This window comes from Priapulus caudatus, unplaced genomic scaffold (assembly GCF_000485595.1).
Source record: "Priapulus caudatus unplaced genomic scaffold, Priapulus_caudatus-5.0.1 Scaffold973, whole genome shotgun sequence".
In the NCBI taxonomy this organism is placed as follows: domain Eukaryota; kingdom Metazoa; phylum Priapulida; class Priapulimorpha; order Priapulimorphida; family Priapulidae; genus Priapulus; species Priapulus caudatus.
In genome coordinates, this window is record NW_014578034.1 from 24,286 (window position 1) to 47,737 (window position 23,452).

A 23,452-nucleotide genomic window follows, 5' to 3' on the forward strand; every position below is an offset into this window, starting at 1 on the left:
GTGGGGTGGGGCCGTAGGCGGATGGCTGGGAGTGAGGCGAAGCGCGAAGCAGCGGAATAAACCATTCTGAAGACATTACTGTAACATCATACCCTTTGCACCGTGATACTGTAATGCCAGACAGTTGATTCTGCAGTTGTTGATTTCTTTTCCCCTCGGAATTTGTGACACACTCCTGATGGCATACTACGCCGAGTTTACATTGTCCCTGTCTCCACTGCCGCCGTGGCGCTTTCACTGACACTGTCTGCCGCAGCACGAGTGTCACATGACCATCAACCAGAAGACTGTTCTAACAATCGATTTATCAATTTCTGATGCAGAGACAGGCATCTGCCGAATTAAGATTTTCAGACATTTCACTCGCTTAGTGTACACAACAATTGTATTATTATTAGAGTAAATAAATATAAACACGGTTTCTAACAGCTGAATATTAATTATTATAAATATATGTATTCGTAGTTTGTTGTTGCCTTGTAACACCATTTTGTAAATAATGATTACTGCGCCAATAACGACAAATATCCCCATGGTACGTGATATCACTAGCTTAAATGGGCCAAATACTGAGGGCATATCAAATACGAGATCGAATTTGATTAACTCAAATCTGTCATGTGTTTTATATGTATTCATAACTAGTAAATGAAGATTAATTGAGTTATTTTAGTATAATTATTGTATATCAATGCGCACGCCGATTATCACAAAACGTGTTACATGGATACTTAACTTTTCCTTTTAGTAATTTTACTCTTTAAATGTGTCTAACGAAAACTATACTTATTAATAGTAAGATATAGTTATTTAAAGTGAATTACCACAAATTTTAATTGTAGCTGTTACGTGTACTTGATGAAGATAAATGTTTAATATTGACATACTTTCTTGCTATACGTCTATCCAACATGTCTGCGCACTAAGGCAAGCATGTATTTGTAAATTGAATATTATTGAGAATAGCGTGTGTCAAGAGATGGAGCGTTCACATATAACTGACTTTATATTTACAGGTTGGCGAATCTCTGGCAAACCTAGTACGTTAAGCTGGTAAATTTTACCTTGGCTTAGCCGCTTAGCACCCTGATTTATTAAGCTGTATTTTTAGTTAATTTCATTTCATTGACATTCACATTGTCATGCCATGAGTCATTACATTAAAATCGCAGGATGAGACGGGATACTAGAAGAAGCGTTGCCGAAAGGAGATTTGGTGGCAAATACACTTTATGACGTGCGCAGTATGGCGGCGCGAGTATGGGGGCGGCTAACTAACCTATACACCTAATTCTAACCCTAACCTCAGCCCTAACCTAAAACTCTAACGCCTAACCCTAACAATAACAGTTGTTAGGGTTAGGGTTAGAATTAGGGTAGGGTTAGGGTTAGGCGCCCCATACTGCGCCGCCATACTGGACGTCATAAAGTGTATTTGCACGGAGATTTCATCCGAAGCGCTGAGCGGCAGATCTTTCGCGCAGTTCCGTCGGCAAGGCGCAGCGCTCGCGACGCGGGAACGTCTACGACAGTATGCGCGCTGCAGTACTGGATCGCGTGCGCGGTAATGAATTGGCGGCGGGCGCACGGATCCATAGCTGCAGCGAAGAGTCCGCCAATTTTAGGTGGGGGACACAGAGGGTAGACATATTGGAGCGTGACAGTGTTACTTTGTTATAAAACTGTAACCGAGTAATCTGTTCGTAACCGAGCTGTGTCACGCGAATTCACAGAAAGACTGTCCGAAATTTCGACTTCGCGGAACCTTGCGCAGTAATGGAAACGGCTGTCAGAATCAGGAAACACCTACCGGCGCTCTTCGCGCCACGCTGCAACGTTTTTGCAACGTTCCAATGGCGAGGCTCGCTACGGCAGTTCGAAAGGCAGTGCGCCGCCTGCCCGCTGCCTATAGCCATAGACTGCCAGCTCTCCATCGCACCTCTCGGCTTAGCTTAGTCACTCAATGGCTAATCGAGGTGGAGCGAGTCGTAGTCTTATATATAGCCTTTGCACCTCGCAACGCTTCTTGAAAGAGAGTAGGCCTATACTAGAAAACATTAACAATTTCGTAGTAAATATATTTCGTATTTAGTTAGCATTATATTTTATTGAAACGCTTCAAGTGCCTGTGTCTAGTATAAGCCTAGGGGTATTCTACCCTAGCAAAGAGCGTTTCTTGCTAGGTCGTAGTAGTCTAGTAGTACTAGTGGTTCAAGGATAGAGAACATGGCTCCCAATATTATATGGGCCCCAATGTATAGCATGGGCAATAAAACCAATGTCATTTACATAATATAAATTAATATTATATCAATATAATAGGTAGTGGTTATGGTTAGGGTTCGTCATTATTAGTAAGTTAATTAGCTTAGTCGTACTTAGTAGTAATTATTGTAACATGTACTTCACCAACCGGTGCCGTGCGGTATGTGTTTGCCGTTTTTGCATATATTCCATCGTACGGCAGCCACTGCAGCAACATCCTAGAGAGACACTGGTATTATCATTCAGCACCTACGGCTATCGAAATACTTGTATTACTAGCAAGTACATGTTACAATAATTACTACTAAGTACTACTACTAGTACTAGTAGTAGTAGTAGCTACTAAGTGTACCAGCACTACTAGTAGCTAGTACTAGTAACTACCAGGACGCTACCTGCCTGCCGTACGCGCTATACTGCTCTGCTATATATATTACATGCTTCAAGTCTGACGTCATGAATGCGAAACACATCACAGCATGGGGGGTAATATCAGACGCTGAGACATACATCAGTGTAAACAACCATAAATCAGTCAGGTCTGCGTGCTCAAAAGACTGGTACGGACGTTCAATCTCGGCAAGTCTCTTTCGCTACAACTAAAGTTAGTGGAGCGTGTCAAACACTGCACCGGCGGGGCAGTCTAACAAAATTCATTTGCAAAATTCCTCGATATGAGGAGCCTGTCGTCACGCCATCTATGGGCCGCGATATCTACGAAATAACAGTTCAGGGCGTGGAATTAAATAAATTCGAAAATCGGCTTTTCTAGAATAAAACCTAACGCGCCAAGCCAAAACTAAGTAGCAATAAGCCATTGGATTTATTCTCGCCCTACGTGCAAAGTCGAAAGGCTTCTGCAATCAGCAGACTCTCAATTCACCGATTACAGCCCATTTTACTAACCGTAAAAGTGATATTGGCAGAGCAGCGTATTCGTTCAAAAGGCGCCAACAGGTGGCGCGAAGCGCGGCTTCGCGCGGATCGCGGCTGGCAGAATGTCCAGAGAGACGTGTCTACGGTCTGAGATTACCACCAGTACTGAAATTACCCCTAGCACCTGCGGTGCGCATGCGTGACGCATGCGCAGTAGCGCTGGAGTAATGAGACTGGCGCGGCCACAGTGCTGAGATTAGTCTGGCAGTAGGAGGGTAAATTCAGACTGGGGTAATCTCAGACCGGTGTCACGGTCTGAGATTACCCCCAGTCTGAAATTACCCCTGCAAATTATATTCCTGTGTGCCCATTGGTGGGTAAATTCAGACTGGGGTAATCTCAGACGGCGGTGTCACGGTCTGAGATTACCCCAGTCTGAAATTCCCCCTGCAAATTATATCCGTGGTGCCATAGGTGGGTAAATTCAGACTGGGTAATCTCAGACCGGTGTCACGGTCTGAGATTACCCAGTCTGAAATTACCCCTGCAAATTATATCCTGTGTGCCCATAGGTGGGTAAATTCAGACTGGGGTAATCTCAGACCGGTCTGGAATTGTTCGCGCACATTATATCTTAACCCGGCTGCCCATAGGAGGGTTAGGAGGAGGAGGAGGAGGAGGGGAGAAGGTGATGGAGGAGGAGGAGGAGGAGGAGGAGAGAAGGTGATGGAGGAGGAGGAGGGGGGAAGGTGATGGAGGAGGAGGAGGAGGAGAGAAGGTGATGGAGGAGGGAGGAGGAGGAGGAGAAGAGACGGTGATGGAGAAGGGAGGAGGAGGAGGATGAGGCGAGAAGGTGATGGAGGAGGAGGAGGAGGAGGAGGAGGAGGAGGAGGGAAGAAGGTGATGGAGGAGGAGGAGGAGGAGAGAAGGTGATGGAGTAGGGGGAAGGAGGAGGGGAGAAATGAATGGAGAGGGAGGAGGAGGAGGAGGAGGAGGGGAGAAGGTGATGGAGTAGGGGGGACGATGAGGGGAGAAGGTGATGGAGGAGGGAGGAGGAGGAGGAGGGAGGAGGAGGGGAGAAGGTGATGGAGTAGGAGGAGGAGGAGGAGGAGAGAAGGTGATGGAGGAGGGAGGAGGAGGAGGAGGCGAGAAGGTAATGCAGGAGGAGGAGGAGGAAGAGAGAAGGTGATGGAGGAGGAGGAGGAGGAGGAGGAGGAGGAGGAGGAGGAGGGAAGAAGGTGATGGAGGAGGAGGAGGAGGAGGAGGAGAGAAGGTGATGGAGTAGGGGGAGGAGGAGGGGAGAAGATGATGGAGGAGGGAGGAGGAGGGAGGAGGGAGAAGCTGGGGAGAAGGAGGGAGGGGGAGAAGAGAGAAGGTGGTGGAGGAAGGAGATGGGAGAAGCTGGTGGAGGCAGTGAGCGGTGAGAAGGGGAGAAGAAGGGGAAGGAGGGGAGAAGGAAGCTGGTGGAGGAGGAGGGGGAGAAGTGAGAAGCGGTGGAGGAAGGGGAGGGAGGGGAAGAAAGGAGAAGGGGAGAAGGAGTAAGGAGGAAAGAGCCTTGTGAGAAGGAGGAAGCTAACAACCAGCTATCTAGCCCCTCCCCCTTCTCCACCACTTCTCACTTTACTCCCCCTCCTCCTCCAGCCAGCTTCCTTCTCCCCCTTCCTTCCGGCCCCCCACTTCCTCGCTTCTCTCACCAGCTTCTCACCCATCCTCCTCCACCAGCTCTCCCATCCTCCTATCTCACACCAACCTTCTGCCCTTCTCCCCTCCTCCCTTCTCTCAACAGCTTCTCCTGACTCCGCGCCTCTCCTCCACGCACTTCCATTTTCCGCCTCCTTCTCCCTTGCGCTCCTTCGTCCAACCAGCTTACTCCCGTCCTCTATACAGCCACCAGCTTCTCCCGCCATCCTCGCACCTACCTCCCTTCTCCCCTCCTTCCTTCTCGCACAGCTTCTCCCAGCTCCTTCTCCAACGAGCACTCTCTTCTCCCCCTCCTCCTTCTCCACAGCATTGCTCCCCTCCTCTCTCGCAACACCTTCTCCTTCTCCGCCTCGGCTGTCTTCTCACACCAGCTTCTCGCCCTCCTCACTTCTCCACCACCTTTTACTTCTCTCACGACTTCGCTGGCTTTCTCTCACCAGCTTTCTCCCTTCTCCCTTCCTTATCCTAGGCCATATTGAGTCGGTCATAACGGCCGGCCGTGCGTATAGCCATAATTGAATCTGGCCCAGACGGCCGCGCGTGGTATAGTCACATAACCGTGTTGGAAAGAGGGCAATAATAAACTGGCTTGTGTCCGTAATTTTGACAAATGGCTAATACAACACTTTGGCTGAAAACACAAATGGCGTTAAGTACGCTAGACTGCTTGTGACGGTGGCAGTGTCATTAACCAATCTAATTTTTGCTGACTGGCGCTTTACACGGCCCAACACTCGTCGGGCATGCGTGGCGCATGCGCAGTAGCGGCTAGGGGTAATTTCAAGACTGGGGGTAATCTGCAGACCGTGACACCGGGTACAAGATTTCGTTGCGCAAGAAGATGCGTTGTTCGCCTGACTCGCTGATGAGCAGTATTGAGATTTTTTTTTTTTTTTTAAGCAGCGCACTTGTACACGGGAGCTGCATGGGCGCATGCGACGCGGGGTGTTTGTTTGTAGCATCTCGCGCTGGCCCTGCTCTAGGATTTTGCGCGGCTGAAGGAGGGCCGCTGGCGCGAATCGTGATAGGCGGGCCAGCCGTATACATCGCGGCAGTTTTCGGTCACAACGTACATCGTGTGGCTCGGCTACGGCGGCCTTGGGGGGGGGGCTTTTAAATTATAGATTGACCCGCGTTTTCACATCCTCGCCGTCGTCCCGTCACCGGCCGTATTTGCGTACCATATCTGGCACATATTGTCACCTGCCGTGATTAACAATTGTCACCTAGTCACTTCATGCTCTTTACACGGTCTCCTCACCCTGTGTGTATTCATTTGCTATAGTATGCACTAGATATCAATAAGGTATCTATATACAGTAACATATGCATCAATGCTGCCGCAGCCAGGCACATATGCAAACAACGCAGCCACGCTGTGCGCGCTGCCGCTCTATTCATAAATATGGTCTGCTCAATGACGTAGAAAAAAAGAAATGTTGAAAGAGAGAGAGTGTGTGTGAGAAAGACAGTGTGTGTGTGAGACAGAGACAGATAACAAGAGAGAGAGAGAGAGTCAGAAAGTGAGCACACACGAGAGAGCGAGAGAGTGAGAGACAGAGAGAGCGAGAGAGAGGAACAGGAAGAGGTGCAATGAATTGGAAGCAGACCGGGAGGAGCAACGGAGAGAGAGGGAGAGACATACAAAGAGACAGCGACAGAGAGAGAGGGGAAAGAGTAGTGGGAGCGGAGAGTTAAGGGGCGGGGGTGCGGAGACACAGGAGGGGGACACGTTCAGAGAGCGGGGGGTCGAGGAGGGTGGAGCGAGAGAGCAATAAGGAGCGGGGAGCGTGGGGGACGAAGGCAGGAGGGGATAGATAGAGGCAGACAGAGGAGCTGAGGAGCGGGGAACGGAGAGAGGGGACCGAGAGGTGGAGCGAGAGAGCAATAAGGAGCGGGGAGCATGGGGGAACGAAACCAGGAGCACAAGTGACGAGAGAGAGACAGAATGGCATGTGCTGACATTGTTCATCGAGAATTGTAGGTTGTTTACGTGGCTGAAAGATTTTGCTGGGAGCATCATTAAGAACGAGAGAGAGACAGAATGGCATGTGCTGACATTGTTCATCGAGAATTGTAGGTTGTTTACGTGGCTGAAAGATTTTGCTGGGAGCATCATTAAGCATTCGTATTCTCCACGTATTCTGGTCGCCACAGGTCCACGTATTCTCTCGCTTTGCCGTATTCGTAAAAACGTGTGATTGACATCACGGATTGTTCAGCAACGGACGACGTCATCACCTAATGGCCAATGAGTGAGCATGTGGTCGGCGATTGACAGCATGTCTTGGCCTTTCTTGTAGCAGCGACTACGTCTTAACCTTGAGGCACGCGACCCCCACGAGCAGTTCTGGGCCGTTTGGAGATGGCCTCTAGGCGTCGATCACGAAATGTCGCTTGGAAACCGCCCCGTTTTCGGGGTGTTTCAGAGCCGTTCAGGTTAATCTGTCTAAGAGGACAAAAAGGGGTGGCGTGTTCGCGCTGGGGGCGCGGCGTTGCTGCGCGCATTAACCCGGCCGCATGTCCGTCCAGAGAGACATGATACAAGATTGCGTGGCACAGCTTTGCTGTTGATTCTGAGCGCTGCGCGCAGATGAGATGCGCAGTTCCGCGGGATATGCGCACGCGACCGCGGGGATGTTCAAGTATGAAGCGCTGTCCGCAGTGTAGACGTGCGCCAAATTCGAGGCCCGTCGCACGTCTCCACAGCAGTCAGCGGATAGTCTGTAGTTTTAGAACATAACAATGAAGACTTTGTTCTAAATAAGAACTATCGGCGGCTAAATATGAGCAATATACAGCCCTTTGGATTTCTTGACTAGTCAGTCAAAGGGCTTGTTGGGGGTCCATTATGCAGAGCTTCCAATTGAAATTGCCCATGAAATTGTCAGGTGGAATAGTGTTTTTCGGAACTCCAAAGAAAATGTCTCTCTCTTACAGTTACATACACCTCCTCCCTGATTAATCACGCATTCAGGCGTAAACAATAACAGAGATGAAATGGTGTTGAATTTGTGGCTCTTGGCGTACGTGCATTGACGTACAAGACTGTTGAAAGCACAGGCACTTGGAACGTCTCAATAAAAATAAATATTCACACAATTTTTCACAATGATCCACTGCCTTTGTGCAAAATAGGTGAACGTATGTGAAACATATACGGTTAGTACTTACTGTGACATATCCGTGACTAACTAACACCACAAAATTGGTAAAATGTTCCATGCACCTTGAGAAATTCTGAGAAATTACGAGGTTATCATCGCAAAACTACCGAACACCGCCCTCCTGACATCACAAAGCTATATGTAAACAAATACGCGCCTTACAGTAACGTGTGTTGCGAGGTGCGTGCCTCCGATATCCATTTCGAGGCCCGCTAAGCCAAGCATAAAGCGCGCGGGCAAGACGTCACACACACAGCTACGTTCATTGGCTAAAACAATCGAGTAGTGCGGGTAGGGATTTTCGGAATTATTTTATTTTTATGAAAAACTTCAAAGTTTAATGAATGACGCACTCGTTCACTTCTGAAAGCGAGTAAAATTGCCAAACATTTCCACTTCGATGCGAAATGTATCGGCCGGGCCTTTCATTATTTACGAAAAGCAAACGGTCTCGCCAAACACCTACATGCAGTAACGGGTCACGCCGGTGATGCCCCATTTGTGCCCATCAACGAAGTAGGCGGGGCTTATTCTGATTACAGAGATGTGAAAATGTGACAGTAGCGCAGTGCGCTAAACAGCGTTTTATTTTCGTATTTGTGGCAAACTCGTAGGAAACGGTTCTGGTTCTGGCGTAGCAGAATGCCCTAGTTCCTGAGATCGGCGATTTGGTGGTCCAATGGGTCCCCCATATTTAAAAATATAAAAGACTGGTGCGGCATAGACTGATTGGAAGACAAAAAGTGTCAAACCTCGGCGCGCCTCGTCATCATGGCCACATCACGTCAAGTTCAAATTAGTTACAACGACAAAGCTTAGAATTAAGTTAGGGTACTGGTGACGGTTAGGTCCCGTTATACTAAGGGGCCCTGAGTAATAGCCTCGCGGAGTAACCTGACACTTCTTTACCAGACATTGACATTGTAAATAGTTTAAATTCTTTTGGACACATTGATTTAACATTGAGACAGATACTGTGCGCCACCAACCAGGCCTAGTCTGGTTGATCTTCTTACGCTCTTTCAAGAGCCCAGCTCAGTATATAGAAGAAGAAGAAGAATAAGGGGGTTCCCGAGTTGGTTAACCGTTACTCGTTAGGGAGTCGGAGAGAGTGGTCATGATTTACTAAGTAATTTCTATTAAATTAATATTGTATTTTGCAGCGCCGCATTGGTGAATGTGTCAGCGAGACCATGAGCTTATCTGCTCGTCACTGTCAGTTTACTGTGCTATGCAGTAAAAAGTCCTAGTTGGTGGGAATCTCCAAACTACTGTTCTGCTACTACTTCGTACTCTTAATCTGCATCACACCTGTCTTTCTTTTTAGACACTGGGGAACATAATAGTGTCATGCAAAAGCTATCAGAAGGAGACTACACTGGTGTGCTAGTAGACACTTACAACATCTTGGTGCCTTACCTATCAGCTGATGCTCCGATCACCGATAAGTTGAATCATGGATTGCAACAATATCTTGATGCAGATGGTGATGAGAGACCTATGAGGTTTGTATCGCAATCATTTTCCACTGATGTACGCAATACAGGTTGAGCATCCCTTATTCGAAAATCTAAAATTCAAAAAGCTAAAAAATCTGGAAATTTTTCTAAATGCTGACATATGGCCCAGGAGTGAAAAATTCCGTTATTTTTCATGATGAATTTCAATGTTTCACAACTTTTGCCCTTGGTGCTTGCCAAGGTGGACTGCTGTGTTAGGGATAGCTCACATTTCTGATGCTTGCGTGTGGATATTGGTATTATTTCAATGCACGAAATTTAAAAAATTCTTATAATTGGGTGTAGGTTCTGTGTGTAAGATGGAAATGAAACATTCAAATGAAACACAAATCACAACGACTTAATGAACTTCGTATTCCCAATCCCGAGCTACCACATTATATAGGTATACACTCACAGTATACAGGTATTCAAAATTTGGAAAATGCTGGAATGTGAGAAACTTCGGTTACAAACTTTGGAACAAGGGGTGCTGAAGCCGTATCAGTTTTTTTACCTAGGTAATGGCAATTCACACACACAGATAGTTTAGCTCATAGGGTCCATGTCCCCCAGGGTACATTCCGGCAGTACCCCGGGGGGCATAGACCTTCTCAGCGATAGTTTAGCTGTAGAGTAACTATTTTGTATGCTGTATAATTTTATATTGTGTCATTTTTTTATTTTACAGGGAGAGAAGGCTTATATTCGCTGCGATAGCTGCAATGAATTTGTTTATACAGAACAACTGGACAGGTCCCCCATCCCAGTCACGCCCATGTGACACATTACCTATATTGTTTGGTCCTAACACACTGGTATGTGTAATCACAGGCTTTTAAAATTATGCTAGATCTGGAAAGGGCTGTATACAATAATAGCATATTAATTTATAGATTCAGCATCTAAACATCAAATGATTTAAATGTAAATATCGCTCCTGAAATGCATCCTGCACAATAATACCCACAATAATTAATATATTATGAACCATTTAATTAATTATCTAGGCTGGAGATATCCGATGTCAAGTGTTGAAATTACTGGCTGTGGACGGAAACCCCATCTATCAGCTTGTAGTCTTTCCCGAGTACTTCTATTTTGCAAGGATGGTATTAGTCTCAAGCCAACAGCTGTTAAAGGTTTGTCTGGTTATCTAAATTTATAATTCTTTGTTGGAAATCTGTTATATTTCATGATAATGTATCATAGGTCTAATCAAAAGATTTTTTTTGTAAGTTACGAGTATTTATACCTATGATACATTATCATAAAATATAATAGATTTCTAACAAAGAATTATAAATTACATACATATATACATATACATATATACATATACATATACATATACATATACATATACATATACATATACATATACATATACATATACATATACATATACATATACATATACATATTATGTTATATATACATATGATGTGTGTTTGTTTCAGCATACATGCTGTGAGCTGTTGTCGGTCAGGTGTTTGTGGCTTCATCAACAGCTGCTTGATGAGCAAGCATCCGTCATCAAGAATGAAATCTTAGCCCTCATAGAATCTGGTAAAGATTAGCAGGATGTATAAACATTAACAGCTTATAATACAATTTCAATACCATACAAAGCTTTTGTAAACATCTTTTTTTATAATGCATGCCAAGTCAAAATATAACTGTGTGTTAATTAGCTATTATTTGAGCTTGACTGTAATGCTTTACTGTTATTGTCCATGTGTGACTGACTGCCAAAGACTGTACACGTGCATTCTTGTTTGTCATTTCTGCAGTGTCATCAAAGGAGTCGATAATGACTGGTGGCGAGAGCAGGTATGATCGTTAATTGCATATGGATTGCATTGTGTAATGCCATTCAATGGAGAATAACGGAAGTGGGAATGTAGTACGAAATTACGAAAGTAGGAAATTCAAACAAACGAATCACAGTTATTCACATTCAAAAAACGTAGATATTATCTGAAATAACTTATACATTCGTTGGTAACTGTATTTCAAAATTTGCTTTTCTTTGTTACAAGGCAAATTGAGGAGTTCCACATAGAGGCTGGCCATATATGTCTGTACTATTATGAGTACAAAAAAGCTAAAAGCCATTTTTTGGCTAGCACCAAATTGCTTGGAATGGAGCTAGACTTTACTGGTGAGTTATGTTTATTTACTGCGGAATTGTTGATCCACCATACCCTAAAGTAGATTCATAATGCGGTTTGAAAATTGTAGATGAATAAATGTGTCAGTCTTGTCCATCTGATAGTAAAATCATAGAAAAAGCTAACAACTAGTCAATTTTTTTTAAATGCCACCATCGTATCAACAGCAAGTGCAGTGGTTGGCCCCGTTTCATGGCATGCTGTCTTAGAAAATTGTATATCAACAGCAATAAACCACCATCAATGGCCCACTTAATGCTTTTCCTTTTTTTAGTGCCCTTCACATAAATTCCATGTTGCATAAGTTATCACACGTTATCCTGCGTAAAAAGAGTTGCGATCCAACAGCCCGTGGTGCCCTAAAATATCTGATTAAACTAAAGGCAACACTTAACTGTGCTCTAAAAAATTCAACCCTTATAATATAACATACACTAATTTTCTATTACAGGTGCGCTGGGGAAAAGAACAAAGTTTCAGCAGTTTGATATTACACAGTTAGTGCTTAATATTAAGCATTTAGCAGCATCTGCTGGAAGAGTCAGTGACCTGGAACAATGTGCAAATCCTGAGCGATTACCAAAAGTAAACAATCATATATGAACCAGTTATTGTAACCATGTGACGAAAATCATTAATTAAAAATGTTCTTCTATCAACATGAGAGAGTATGTGACATATAAGGAAACTCTCATTGACTTTAGTTATTTTAGATAGCACTACAGAGTGAATGGGTAGGAGAACACACCAAGTTCACCGATTTCTTAGTGGGGTTTCCTCTAGCTGCGAATCTTACAATATGGTAAATTTCAGGATGTTATCCTAGAAGATGACACTCTGTTGAGTGCTGTGAAGCTCACCGATTCATCTGAATCTCTTGTCACGAACTTGACTGGCACTGAGCAGGCGCTTTTGCTAGGGCTGTGGTAAGTTGCCGGATTAGTGACCTGTGTGAGATGATTGGTTGTTCATGCTTGCCTTGTTTGTAACTGCTAATACACAAGGGCTTTCTTAATGCTTAAAACTGTATTTTCAGTGCCCAAGTTAAGAAAACAAGTCCTGCAGACAAGCTACGCAGTGAAGAGTTGGGAGCATTTCTAACTGTGAGTGTTATGTGTTTATTAAATGTCCTTATTTCCAGTGTGCTGAGTGATTATAAGTGTGGCCAGCTTCTTATTTATAAAAAACTTCATTCATATTTTTTTCATTATTTATTTATTCATAAAAGCTATATTGTGTATTACTGAATATTAACAGGGAATGTAAATCGCCTATTAGGTTAGAAATGTATGACTGAATAAGTGATGGATTTTTGAGAAAAATCAGTCAGTAAAAAACACAGTGTGTGTACAATAATCATATTCAGCATCCCATTTGCAAGTATTGATGCGTTAATAAATTATGCATTATTGCTTTGCAATGCCAGGCTGTCATACATGTTTAGTGCTAGTGAGAAAGCGCAGTAGCCAAGGAGAAATGCAGAGTTGGTGTTTTTGCGAAAGCCGTGCTTTTAGCACGTTTATAATATGCAAGGTTTATTTTAAGTACAGCTTTGTTGCTGGCATAGAAGCCAGCCTGTAAGCAACTAGCCTGTACACAGGCACTTGATAGCAGCTAGGGTGATAATAATGCTAACGTGAAAAATTGGTGTTAGCGCAAAGGCCCAGTTACTGAAACCTATATGCAGAGTTTCTTTAATAAGTGTAGTCCATCTCCTCGATAATTATGCGTGAGGTGCTGTGCCAGCTGGTGTATCGATTTCCTTGGCCAAGGCCACCGGGCCATGGGCGACAGTTTCCTAGCTGCAGTGCTACATCTATTGTTCCTGCAGGTTGGCCCATGCATATGCCCTGAACTGTAAAAGCAGACAGACACAAAGAATGATGTACTGGCTTGAATCGTGTAAATTAATTCAGAGCTTTGTGCTGATCTTGGTGTTGCATAAATGGATGCTTCCACATATTACTGCCAGTGCTAGTTCTGCTAGTTCTTAGTTGACAGAATGATGCTATGAGAGGTAGCTCGATCTCACTCCCACTTACTCTCACACTTTGCAACTTTTTCCCACCCCTCTCTCTTCATTTCCTTTCTCCCTTTCTTGCACTTTCTTCCTTTCTCTTTCTCTCCCCCTATCTCTTTTTCTCCCTCCTTACCTCTCTTTTTACCTCCCTCTTTACCCTCTTACCTCTCTTTTTGTCTATCTCTGTCTCCCTTTGTCTCTCCCACTCACATCTCCCTCCCTCCCACCTTGCCCTCTCTCTATCTCTCCCTCTCCCTCCCTCTCTCTCTATCTCTCTCTATCTCTCTCTCTCTCTCTCTCTCTCTCTCTCTCTCTCTCTCTTTCTTTCTCTGTCTTTTACTCTATCTCTCACATACACACGCTCATTGTTTCTCTCCTTTTCTTTTTCTGCCTTTCTCCCTCCTACCATACCTCCCTCCTTCCTGAACCAACTGTACGTAGTCTTAGCGATACATACTAGTCGTTGGAATGTGCTGGTTCTCATTGGTTAGTTTGGTCAACATTGTGCCGTCGATGCTGGTCGGGTTGATGCACTCCTCGTTATTAAACGTTATGTACCACCGTGCACAGGATGCGCCGCTTGTCCCCGCTGTGTGTATCAGTCGTATATTGCCATGCCAGATGACATACAGTGCTGTGTGTGAGCTAATCTTGTTGAACTTGCATGTCTGTTTTGAAAAATTTCACCAGATAAGTCCATATCTCGTCACAGTGATCAGGTCGTTACAAAATTTACATTTCTGGAAAATAATCTAATGGGTAAAAATACGGTTGAGTTGTGTTGTGAGTTTGTGGCGTAGGAATTTTAGCACGCTTCTTAATCGCACTTACACTGATGAGTCCACTATCTATGTCAAGGTTACGGTCCCACCACGCACACTGCTTGATGTTCCTGGCAGGACATGAGCATGTAGCTGGCGCACCTATAGTGATGTAAGATTAGTCAACGTGTAGCAAATGTGCAAGTAAAGACAATATATGTACGAGAGGTAGCTGAAAGAAACAATATAGTTGTATTATTTTATTTTTATTGCCAAGATCTTGGACACATGATATTCCTGCAACATAAGTCATTTTGATTATATGATTATGTAGTTATACATAGTTTGATTATATTAGAAAACAACCAAACTATAATAAATTACTCGTTCCAAATTGAAATTAGAGCAATTGATGTGATTAGGCAATGGAAAATGCATTTCGAATTACTGTTTCATGCAGCAGTAAACGTTTCGCATTCGCTTCACTATTGTTAATTTACTTGTTAAATTGCTGTTACGTACCACTGTCTCCTATTTCTCCCTTGGTTCCAGAATTGCCCTCTGTTCCATCCCGGCCCGGAAGCCCATCCCTGCCAACCTGGCCATCTCTGCCAGGCAATCCTGGTGGACCCTGTACACACTGCCAGCCAAATTTTTTTAGAACGGGTCTCTTTCAACTGCTGCATAGATTACTATACAGCCTACCGTGAGACTAAGCCATAAATATGCAGTAGTAGAATAATAGGAACGGAAATATATATGCACAGTATTTATGGATTAAAGATTATGTGAGGGATTTGTGGGGTTTTGAACCACAGTCTTTTCCTCTCATGCAACAGGTTGACAAACTTTATGTGAACCCAAACTGTGCTGGTACTGGTTGGTCGCCACTCTATAACATTATAACTTATTACCTGTAATGCGTGAAGTAATTAAGCTGTAAGTGAAAATTTCTGCCAGCATACGTATGCTCCATTTAATCACATATATCAGTCTCGAATCATAATAAATCCGGGAATCATTGATTCCGAGATCATAAATGATGGCCAGAGCACGTGAACAGTGCCCATACTATACAGTCAGCCCAACAAGGGCTGCCTAGTTTCCAATACCTACCATTGAAAGCCTAGTAGTTGTAAATAAAATATTTACATGCGTCACAAGCCTGTCTTCACAAGTATTCAATTATGTAAATTTGTTTACTCTGCATTTCTGACCATTAAAACCAGCCTAAGATCACTACCCCTATCGTTATCGTAATCCTATACATGAATAGATTAGTTATGGGAATTTACAATAGGTACTGGTTTAGAGTTGTGAATTCCGACGATGTAAAAAAATCTTCGAAGTTCATCTAGCACTTTTCATAGCCATTCCTGCGGCTTGTGTGGTCACCTAATTTTACATTAATTTCTATAATTAAATTTGATATCTTTATTAGTATATAGTCACACTGTGGCTACTGTGAGCATTATGTATATACTCAAGTATATATGCATGTGTGCGTTTATGTTGCTAATGATGGATGCTCTACTCACCTGTTCTGCTGCATGCGCAACAGGCTCACAAGACGTGATAACCACATACAGAATGATGAAAAAACAAGCAGCATTTAGTAGATTCATGTTTGATGCAATGTGCTGGTACGAGTGTGCACCAAATGTGCTGTCCTATTTTCCTTCGCCAATACTCATATCTCGCATTTAGCGGATATGACTGCACCTATAAGTGAGTAATGTTTGGTGTAGATATGCCATGGGTGTTAGGGCAGGAAAGCGGAAGTATACGGATAGGAGTTTTTCGCGGTGTGGTTGATATTTCAACCAGTCAATCATATTTCATCATATATTATAATTTTTTTATCAAATCAATTCATGTTTTATTTTTAGCTTACATTGTTGTTTGTGACATTCATTAATTATAACGTTGCTGTTTAAACACGACACAGCCATGCTTCACGGATATCTTATAATAGAATAAAAAAAGTGAATATATTATACAGTAATCTAAGCGCAACTGTTTGGCTGATCGAGACACGTAGGAAGTATCAGTTTTAGCTGAGTTTCATCTTTAACGAATTTTAGGATTAAACGAGCATAAATGCAGCAGATGTGTATAGTATAATGCTGCAATAGATAATATATGCTGTGATTTGCTTTGCAGTCCTTTGCTGTTGTGGTTTTATATAAAATAATTTTTATTAACACAATATTATTGTGACATAAAGCAGATGTCAGTAACTTCTGTTCTGTACTCCATGTGAGCTACTTAATACACACACACCTGCACACACAGATGCGCACTCACTGCATGTATACATTTATTCGTTTGCCCTGCAGTGTGTTTTGTCGTCGCCAAAGGTGTGGGCGACCCAGTTCATGGGCTTGTTGCTACGGTCACAGCTGGAGAGTGACAGCAGACGCAGGGCAGAGCGGAGCATGATGCAGCTACAGGTGACCTGCTTGCTCGAATACTAGATAAATTATTCGCAAGTCCATCAAACATATAAATCTGTAATGTACGTGTCTCATCTAGCAAGCCAACATATAAGGTTGGGTTGCTAGAAGGTTGGATGAATTTCTGGCTAATTGTCTAATAGTTAAGTTGAACTTATCCATTTGATAACTGTGTCCTGTAATGCACCTTTACACGTGTACTAAAATGGTAACTGCTGCGGACATACTATTCGGCACTTGTTATGCTTTTCAAAACATATGCAGCTGTCACACCCACAGTTTTCTACAGATTTGTTATTGGTGTAATTTCGTTTGATACATAACAGAACACTGTGGAAATCTATGGTATAATCTTTTCTAGGCACTCGTTGATGCAGTAGGAGATGAAATATGTCCCGTTCAAGAGAAGCTGAGACTGTTCCATGCAGTCTGCCTTCCACCGAAATGGTTGGTGGAGGTAATTAAACTCAGTGAGAGGCATGGCAGTAATCGGCTGTAAATCAGTTGTTATTGATACACATATATTTTAGTTGGACAAAGACTGTATATTGGAGCTTTGAGGCAGTAGCAAAATATATCAATTCTGTAAAAATAATGATTTTTTTTAGATCAGCAATAACCAGTCAGTTAAATGCGTGATGTGCGAGCATGCTGATCGTATGTGGCGATTATTTAACAGAAGGTGTTGGCGAATCTGCTTCTCAAACTTGGCTCTGTGGCGTCTGCTTTGGAAATCTTTGAGAGACTTCAGTTGTGGGATGACGTCATTGCCTGTCTGCAGCAGCTGGGAAGGAGAGAACAGGTTAGGATTAATTGAATCTTGTAATCATGTATTGTAATCTTATCTTGATCTTATTATATTATTTGCCATCCCACATTGTCTTCAATATTCGCATTTTCGATTAGACCTATGCAATCGATGCAAGATATATTGACAGAAAAAGTAGATAATTTAGACGCTTTGTATTATCTACTTTTGATTTACGTGAAAGTATATTATTATGGCTTCATATCCCAATGGTTGGCATTCATTTTGAGTATACGACTGAATGTGGATTATACTATTGAATTATTAAAAGCCTATAATGAGTATAAGAGTATAATATTGGACATTTCTTCGAAGCAGTTGTGCATTTTAATCTTTCTCTGTGTATCATGCAGCTAGCGTCACAATATAATAAGTTTGACCTTGGTGAGCCAAGGCAGATGAGCAACTCGGTAATCGCTTGCCACTCTCGTGTGCAGGCAGAGAAGATCGTGCGTAAACAGTTAGCTGAGGATGAGACTCCCATGCTGTGGTGCATTCTGGGAGATCTCACTCGCGACGCGCAGTATTACGATAAGGCATGGGAGATGTCCGGTCACAGGAGTGCGCGCGCCCAACGATCTCTTGGTTTCCTGCATCTAGCAAAAAAAGAGGTTGTTATTTATAGTTTGCTTTAATTATCATTATTATTCTCAGTATTAAGACATATATGCTTATTTATCTGACATATAGATGACGTGTATATTTAGGATTTGGATAGTTGTTCCCCATCGGTTCACGAGTCGTACCAAGATCTGATTGATTCTTGATCGAAGTTGGTGACTTAATTTTGTTTCAATGTTGACCAGGGTATTAAAATATAACTTGCCAAAAATTGTAAAATGCTATTACTAAATTGCTAAACCTATTATTTTGAAGAATTTATGTTTAATATGATGTGTTCACTTTGAATTACTATATTGAGTATAATGCATAATGCAAAATTTAAATTGCAAAAGTAGTTTTAAGTAAGTCCATAATAATTTTCCTATTACAAGTAAAAAGTGGATTTGGCTTTTATTTCAGTATGCTGACTGTGTTCCCTGCTTCCAAAAATCGGTTGAGGTCAATCCACTACAGGTATATAATTCTAATCTTTCAAAAATTAAAACTTTAAATGTTGTCTTCCGCTTTTGCTGAATTAATATTAATTCTGTTGTTGGTCTCGATATCAATATGCGAATCAATTTTGACTGTGATACGTACCACACTGTTTAGAATCATATAGAGTAAAACACGGTTAACCTTTCAATTTTGCTCAAACAATGGCGGGTGATAGTAACTATGGCGATGCTTGCAGAGCTCAGTGTGGTTCTCTCTGGGTTGCTCAGCACTCTTCACCCGGCAGTACGAGCTGGCTGCGACGGCTCTGAGACGCTGTGTGACACTCGACCCTGAGGTGTGTAATTCTTTACTGTGCCGGTCAAGCCCTAGTGCTTTCACTGTTATCACCCACTTCCACCACATTCTTGTATTGTGTTCTCAAGCACGTTTAGAATCACGATCAGTTATAATCATAGCTCTGTACGGATGAAGTGGGGAAAAAATTTAAAGTGTATCTTGCATGACCTTGATTATTGTTTGTTGCAGAATTCAGAGGCCTGGAATAATCTGTCTTCCGTTTATATCAAATTACATCAAAAGTGAGTAGTCATATGATGACAAATTATCCCCATTACATTACTTTTTTAATGTTATTATACTTTAGTAAAGAATGCATCTTGCAACAACATTCCTAACAGATTTAGTATTGATTCATGTACTACTTTTCAGGTCAAGGGCACATAAGACATTGCAAGAGGCTTTGAAATTGAGCTTTGAAAACTGGAAGATATGGGAAAATTACCTATTGGTGAGAGTTGTTGTGTACTCATTATTTTACTGTTAGGTAGAAAGCCTGTGTTGGATATGATGGGGGATCTCCCTCAAAGTTAAATGTCAGTGTCCCACACCAATTGACCTAATAAAGCCTGTTAAATTTGTTTGTTTATATGTATTACACACGCAGGTCAGCATAGATTGTGGAGAGTTCGAGGAAGTCATCAATGCCCTGCATCGACTCACGGATATTAAAGAAAAGTACACAGATACGGAGGTGAATAGAACGGTTGCCTTGGCACAGTGCTGTGATCCTCCTCCTGAGTAAACAGCTATTCGTCTACTGCTTGAAAAGTAATCCTATTTCAACCTGACAGGCTGCTCGAAAATATATTGACAAACTCGTGTATTTCTGTGATTATCAGCGGGATATTCAAATAGAGTTTTTATCTGATGTAGCAAATTGCGCAGTTTATATCACGCGAGATGTGTTCAGCTGCAGTTACCCGGTGCGTGTTCTTGAGCGACTTATACGTGATTTCTGTAGGTGCTGAGGATTCTGATAACGGCAATCACTGATGGGACGAATAACAGTCAGGGCGAATCTGCCTCCAGACTCAAACCTAAGGCCTTGGAACTTATGGGCAAAATGACATCACAAGTTACAAACAACCCGGTCATGTGGGGGCTGTATGCACAGCTGACACAGAGTGGGGATGAGGGCGATGCACCAGAGAGTAAGGATAAGGTATACGTTAGTCAGTGATATTATATATACTAATAGTACAAATCTCTATCAATCCTATAATATCTTGTGGCAGTGCGTTTATATCTATATCTCGTAATTGTGGTAAGCTATTGGTTCATATAGTGTGCTGGTAGAGAGTTATATATAATGACTGACATCGTATGGTAATGGTATATGTTACTGATGGGTATCGTTACTGTTAATGCTTGATGTCATATTTTGATAGGTAGTAAAGTTAATTATTAATGTCCAACTATTTCTTATTCATTATTATATATTATATATATATTATTAATGTCCAACTTAATAGTTAATCATTGATTAATGCATTGTATGCCAATGGTTTGTTAGTAATTTATTAACACTTTATGGTGCAGTGATCAAGTTGCATTTTTATTGTACGTGAATGTATGCAGCTGTAATTAGGGCATTACATAATATATACATATGCATAATATATAATGTATAGTACATTATATATATATTTATTTGTAGGCACTGAACTTTCTACAAAAGGCCCACAGATGTGCCACACATACGTTGGGATGGGAGAAGGGTGCTGAATCCAGGACGCAGGTGTGCCAGTTTGCAGGCAGGCTGGCTACAGGTGTGTATGTGTGAGTGTGTGTGATGAAATGGAATTGAATCAGGAACACATGAGAGGATATACTCGTATATCCTCCTGATTAGCTGATGCATACATATAGTAGTACATGGTATCTGTGTAGGAGAATAAACTTATATCTTGCCATGAGGTGACTTAATTTTTGCTCACTTACTATGTTTATATTTACACTAGTATAATAACATCTTGACATGCAGAATTCGAAGAACACCTATTAAAATTGGATGCATTGTGATAAAACTTAATTTAAGCTGGCTACATATGGAATAGCACAGCATTTAAGATTAATCTAGTGTAGCCTAAGTTTATAGTCTTTTTTATATCATAGTCTGGTATTTTGAATTAAGTGATTTGCTACGTGTGTAACGCAAGCTATAATATCGTTACGGCCTATGGTGTAATCGTAACAGTGGTAGTGAAAGGTTCGTGCCTTTTGGCGCGTGTAAGAAATTACCATTAGATAGCGTAGCTTAGCGAAAAGACAGCGAAAACTGACGAAGGAACAATGTATAAGATATGCAACGAACGGTTATAAAGAAGATCATTAATTGTTATCGTTATAAAGAAGATTATTTAATGTTTTAAAGAAGAGCACACAAATGTTATAATCCCAAGTTTGAGCATGACGCGTACATGGTCGTCTATCTAACTAAAATCACGGTATACTCCATGAAATACACTAAAACAGCAACCAAGGTATATAATAGGTTAAACACAGATCGGTAACCACACACAAAACAGTCTATACTCACATACTTTGTAGCCGTGAATGACCCCTCTCTATCTCTCACCCTTCTCTTATATTCCCTCTCTCTCTCTCTCTCTCTTGCTAACATGCATGGCTACGTCACGTGATAAAAACCGACCAATGCCCTGGTCAGAACTGTCCGTGCTTTCGTCAAGATGTGGGACCGCTGCCACCACTTATCGTGATTTCTACCTTGGCATTAATTGCCCCAAGAGTGTTCTGTCGACGAGGTTAACGTTGCCATAAATTAACTTAGAATTTGCATATGTGAATGGGCGAAATTCCCCTTCACTATACGTGCACTAAATTTTCACTCGATCCTTTATGTGATATAATATATTCAGGTTCAAAATCAGGTAAACCTGCCATGTGATGCACTAATGTAGTAATAATGTATTTCACGTACTACTCACGTGTATTTTTCGTATTTTTTTTAATGAATATTGTCATGTTGCTTGCAGCCTACTTGGACTGCAGCACCCTTAGGCCGGCTGATGCAATGCAGTTGTTGTCGTCTGCTAAACTCATGCTCAGGGGAGTCATTGCCAAAGTCAGAGTAAGTTCATCTAATATATATATATATCATCAACATATTTATACTCGTGTATAAATATGTACAGAAATGTTCATGATTTATATATATATATATATATATATATAATATTTATCTCTCTTGCCTCTCTCTCTCTCTCTCTCTCTCTCTCTCCCTATATATATATATATATATATATATATATATATATATATATATATATATATATATGTAGTATACATACATATAGTATATACACATAGTCACAGATATATAATATAGTGATACATTTATCAAAACTGTGTTGCATTAGCTCCTCATCACATTCTGTTGGCATGTACTGCAGCAACATGGATCTATAATCGGCGAAACGGAAGAGAATCTAGCTGCCAGTCTGGAAGATCTGGAGCAGCAGCTTAAGGAGATCTTATCTCGGCTGGAACGTCTCAGGACTAACCCCACGAGCTGATGTCTGCACTTCGCCGCTGTCATGCTCCACCGGAGTGCGGATTTCCCCACGATTGACAGTCTGTGTGTAGGTGGACAATCTCAGCGTTTGCGAGGTCGCAGGTAATGTAATGTTCGCTGCCGGGGGACAATGCTGGCAACATTCCATCTGAAACTCGTATAAGTAAAGATTATAATTTACATCAACGTCTGCAATGTCAATCTGCAATGGCAGTAAATGTTGTCATCAGCACCACTAGCTATTCTATACTGTCTGGGGACGCAGCCTAGAACATAACAAATGACATAATGAAAGTACAGAAATAGGTCTGAGCTATGTTTGTATGCTGCAATTTCGTATTTTTGAAGAGCGGGAAAAATTTAGAAATTAAAAATATTTAATTTCATCATGTTCTGAAGTAATGTGCTGCAAAAAAAGTTACTTAATTCAATCAGGTGCTTTCTGTATCGTACTGAAAAAATCATTTTGTATCATAGTGATACCATTTAGTTGAGAATAAATGAAATTATACTCTATAATGAAGAATTATTCTGAAGGAAATTTATACATTTATCCTTGATCCCATGCTCCTGTCAGCACAAGCATTACTGCTTCCTATAGTTCCCTGCAAATCCTAAAGTTATTTTACATTATCACTATAATTGGTATATTTTCAGTCCGCATTCTCATAACTCTGTTTTCTCCCTCTTTTTTACGCTTCCTCCATTCTGTACCCCGTTAACTTGCTGCATATCCCCTACACCCTCTCCCCCCCCCCATCACATCGGAATGGCAATATCTATTTATCG

At 42.0% G+C, this 23,452-nt stretch overlaps 2 protein-coding genes across 4 annotated transcripts in view; one reads left to right on the top strand and one right to left on the bottom strand.

The window, feature by feature from the left end:
* Positions 1 to 23,189, top strand: part of LOC106814753 (tetratricopeptide repeat protein 27-like) — a 39,306-nt gene extending 16,117 nt beyond the window's left edge. For all 3 annotated transcript variants that reach the window (XM_014819098.1, XM_014819099.1, XM_014819100.1), the window contains 22 exons: positions 9,337 to 9,514; positions 10,200 to 10,326; positions 10,519 to 10,650; positions 10,969 to 11,077; positions 11,302 to 11,341; positions 11,551 to 11,672; positions 12,134 to 12,267; positions 12,496 to 12,608; positions 12,719 to 12,785; positions 16,803 to 16,916; positions 17,281 to 17,376; positions 17,599 to 17,721; positions 18,165 to 18,338; positions 18,751 to 18,804; positions 19,025 to 19,123; positions 19,315 to 19,367; positions 19,498 to 19,576; positions 19,733 to 19,819; positions 20,090 to 20,290; positions 20,786 to 20,897; positions 22,125 to 22,219; positions 22,542 to 23,189. In XM_014819098.1, coding sequence (XP_014674584.1) covers positions 9,337 to 9,514; positions 10,200 to 10,326; positions 10,519 to 10,650; positions 10,969 to 11,077; positions 11,302 to 11,341; positions 11,551 to 11,672; positions 12,134 to 12,267; positions 12,496 to 12,608; positions 12,719 to 12,785; positions 16,803 to 16,916; positions 17,281 to 17,376; positions 17,599 to 17,721; positions 18,165 to 18,338; positions 18,751 to 18,804; positions 19,025 to 19,123; positions 19,315 to 19,367; positions 19,498 to 19,576; positions 19,733 to 19,819; positions 20,090 to 20,290; positions 20,786 to 20,897; positions 22,125 to 22,219; positions 22,542 to 22,664 — 2,432 coding nt within the window. In that variant the 3' untranslated portion in view covers positions 22,665 to 23,189. The remainder of the gene's footprint in view (positions 1 to 9,336; positions 9,515 to 10,199; positions 10,327 to 10,518; positions 10,651 to 10,968; positions 11,078 to 11,301; positions 11,342 to 11,550; positions 11,673 to 12,133; positions 12,268 to 12,495; positions 12,609 to 12,718; positions 12,786 to 16,802; positions 16,917 to 17,280; positions 17,377 to 17,598; positions 17,722 to 18,164; positions 18,339 to 18,750; positions 18,805 to 19,024; positions 19,124 to 19,314; positions 19,368 to 19,497; positions 19,577 to 19,732; positions 19,820 to 20,089; positions 20,291 to 20,785; positions 20,898 to 22,124; positions 22,220 to 22,541) is intronic.
* On the bottom strand, positions 13,054 to 16,142 carry LOC106814754 (collagen triple helix repeat-containing protein 1-like). The gene is made up of 5 exons (XM_014819101.1): positions 16,002 to 16,142; positions 14,986 to 15,103; positions 14,534 to 14,625; positions 14,160 to 14,370; positions 13,054 to 13,537 (listed from the first exon to the last, which is right to left on the bottom strand). The coding sequence occupies exons 1-5, from the start codon at positions 16,086 to 16,088 to the stop codon at positions 13,377 to 13,379; spliced, it is 669 nt and encodes a 222-aa protein (XP_014674587.1). The 5' UTR covers positions 16,089 to 16,142; the 3' UTR covers positions 13,054 to 13,376.
* Positions 23,190 to 23,452: the final 263 nt, after the last annotated feature.

Bases quoted from the DNA above. Each gene is read 5' to 3' on its own strand.
- LOC106814754 (XM_014819101.1), bottom strand. From the start codon at position 16,088: ATGAATCTACTAAATGCTGCTTGTTTTTTCATCATTCTGTATGTGGTT. The intron at 14,626-14,985 runs GTACGTAACAGC...ACATCACTATAG, and splicing joins GGGAGAAATAGGAGACAGTG to GTGCGCCAGCTACATGCTCA. The intron at 13,538-14,159 runs GTATGTATCGCT...CTGCTTTTACAG, and splicing joins CCAGCACATTCCAACGACTA to TTCAGGGCATATGCATGGGC.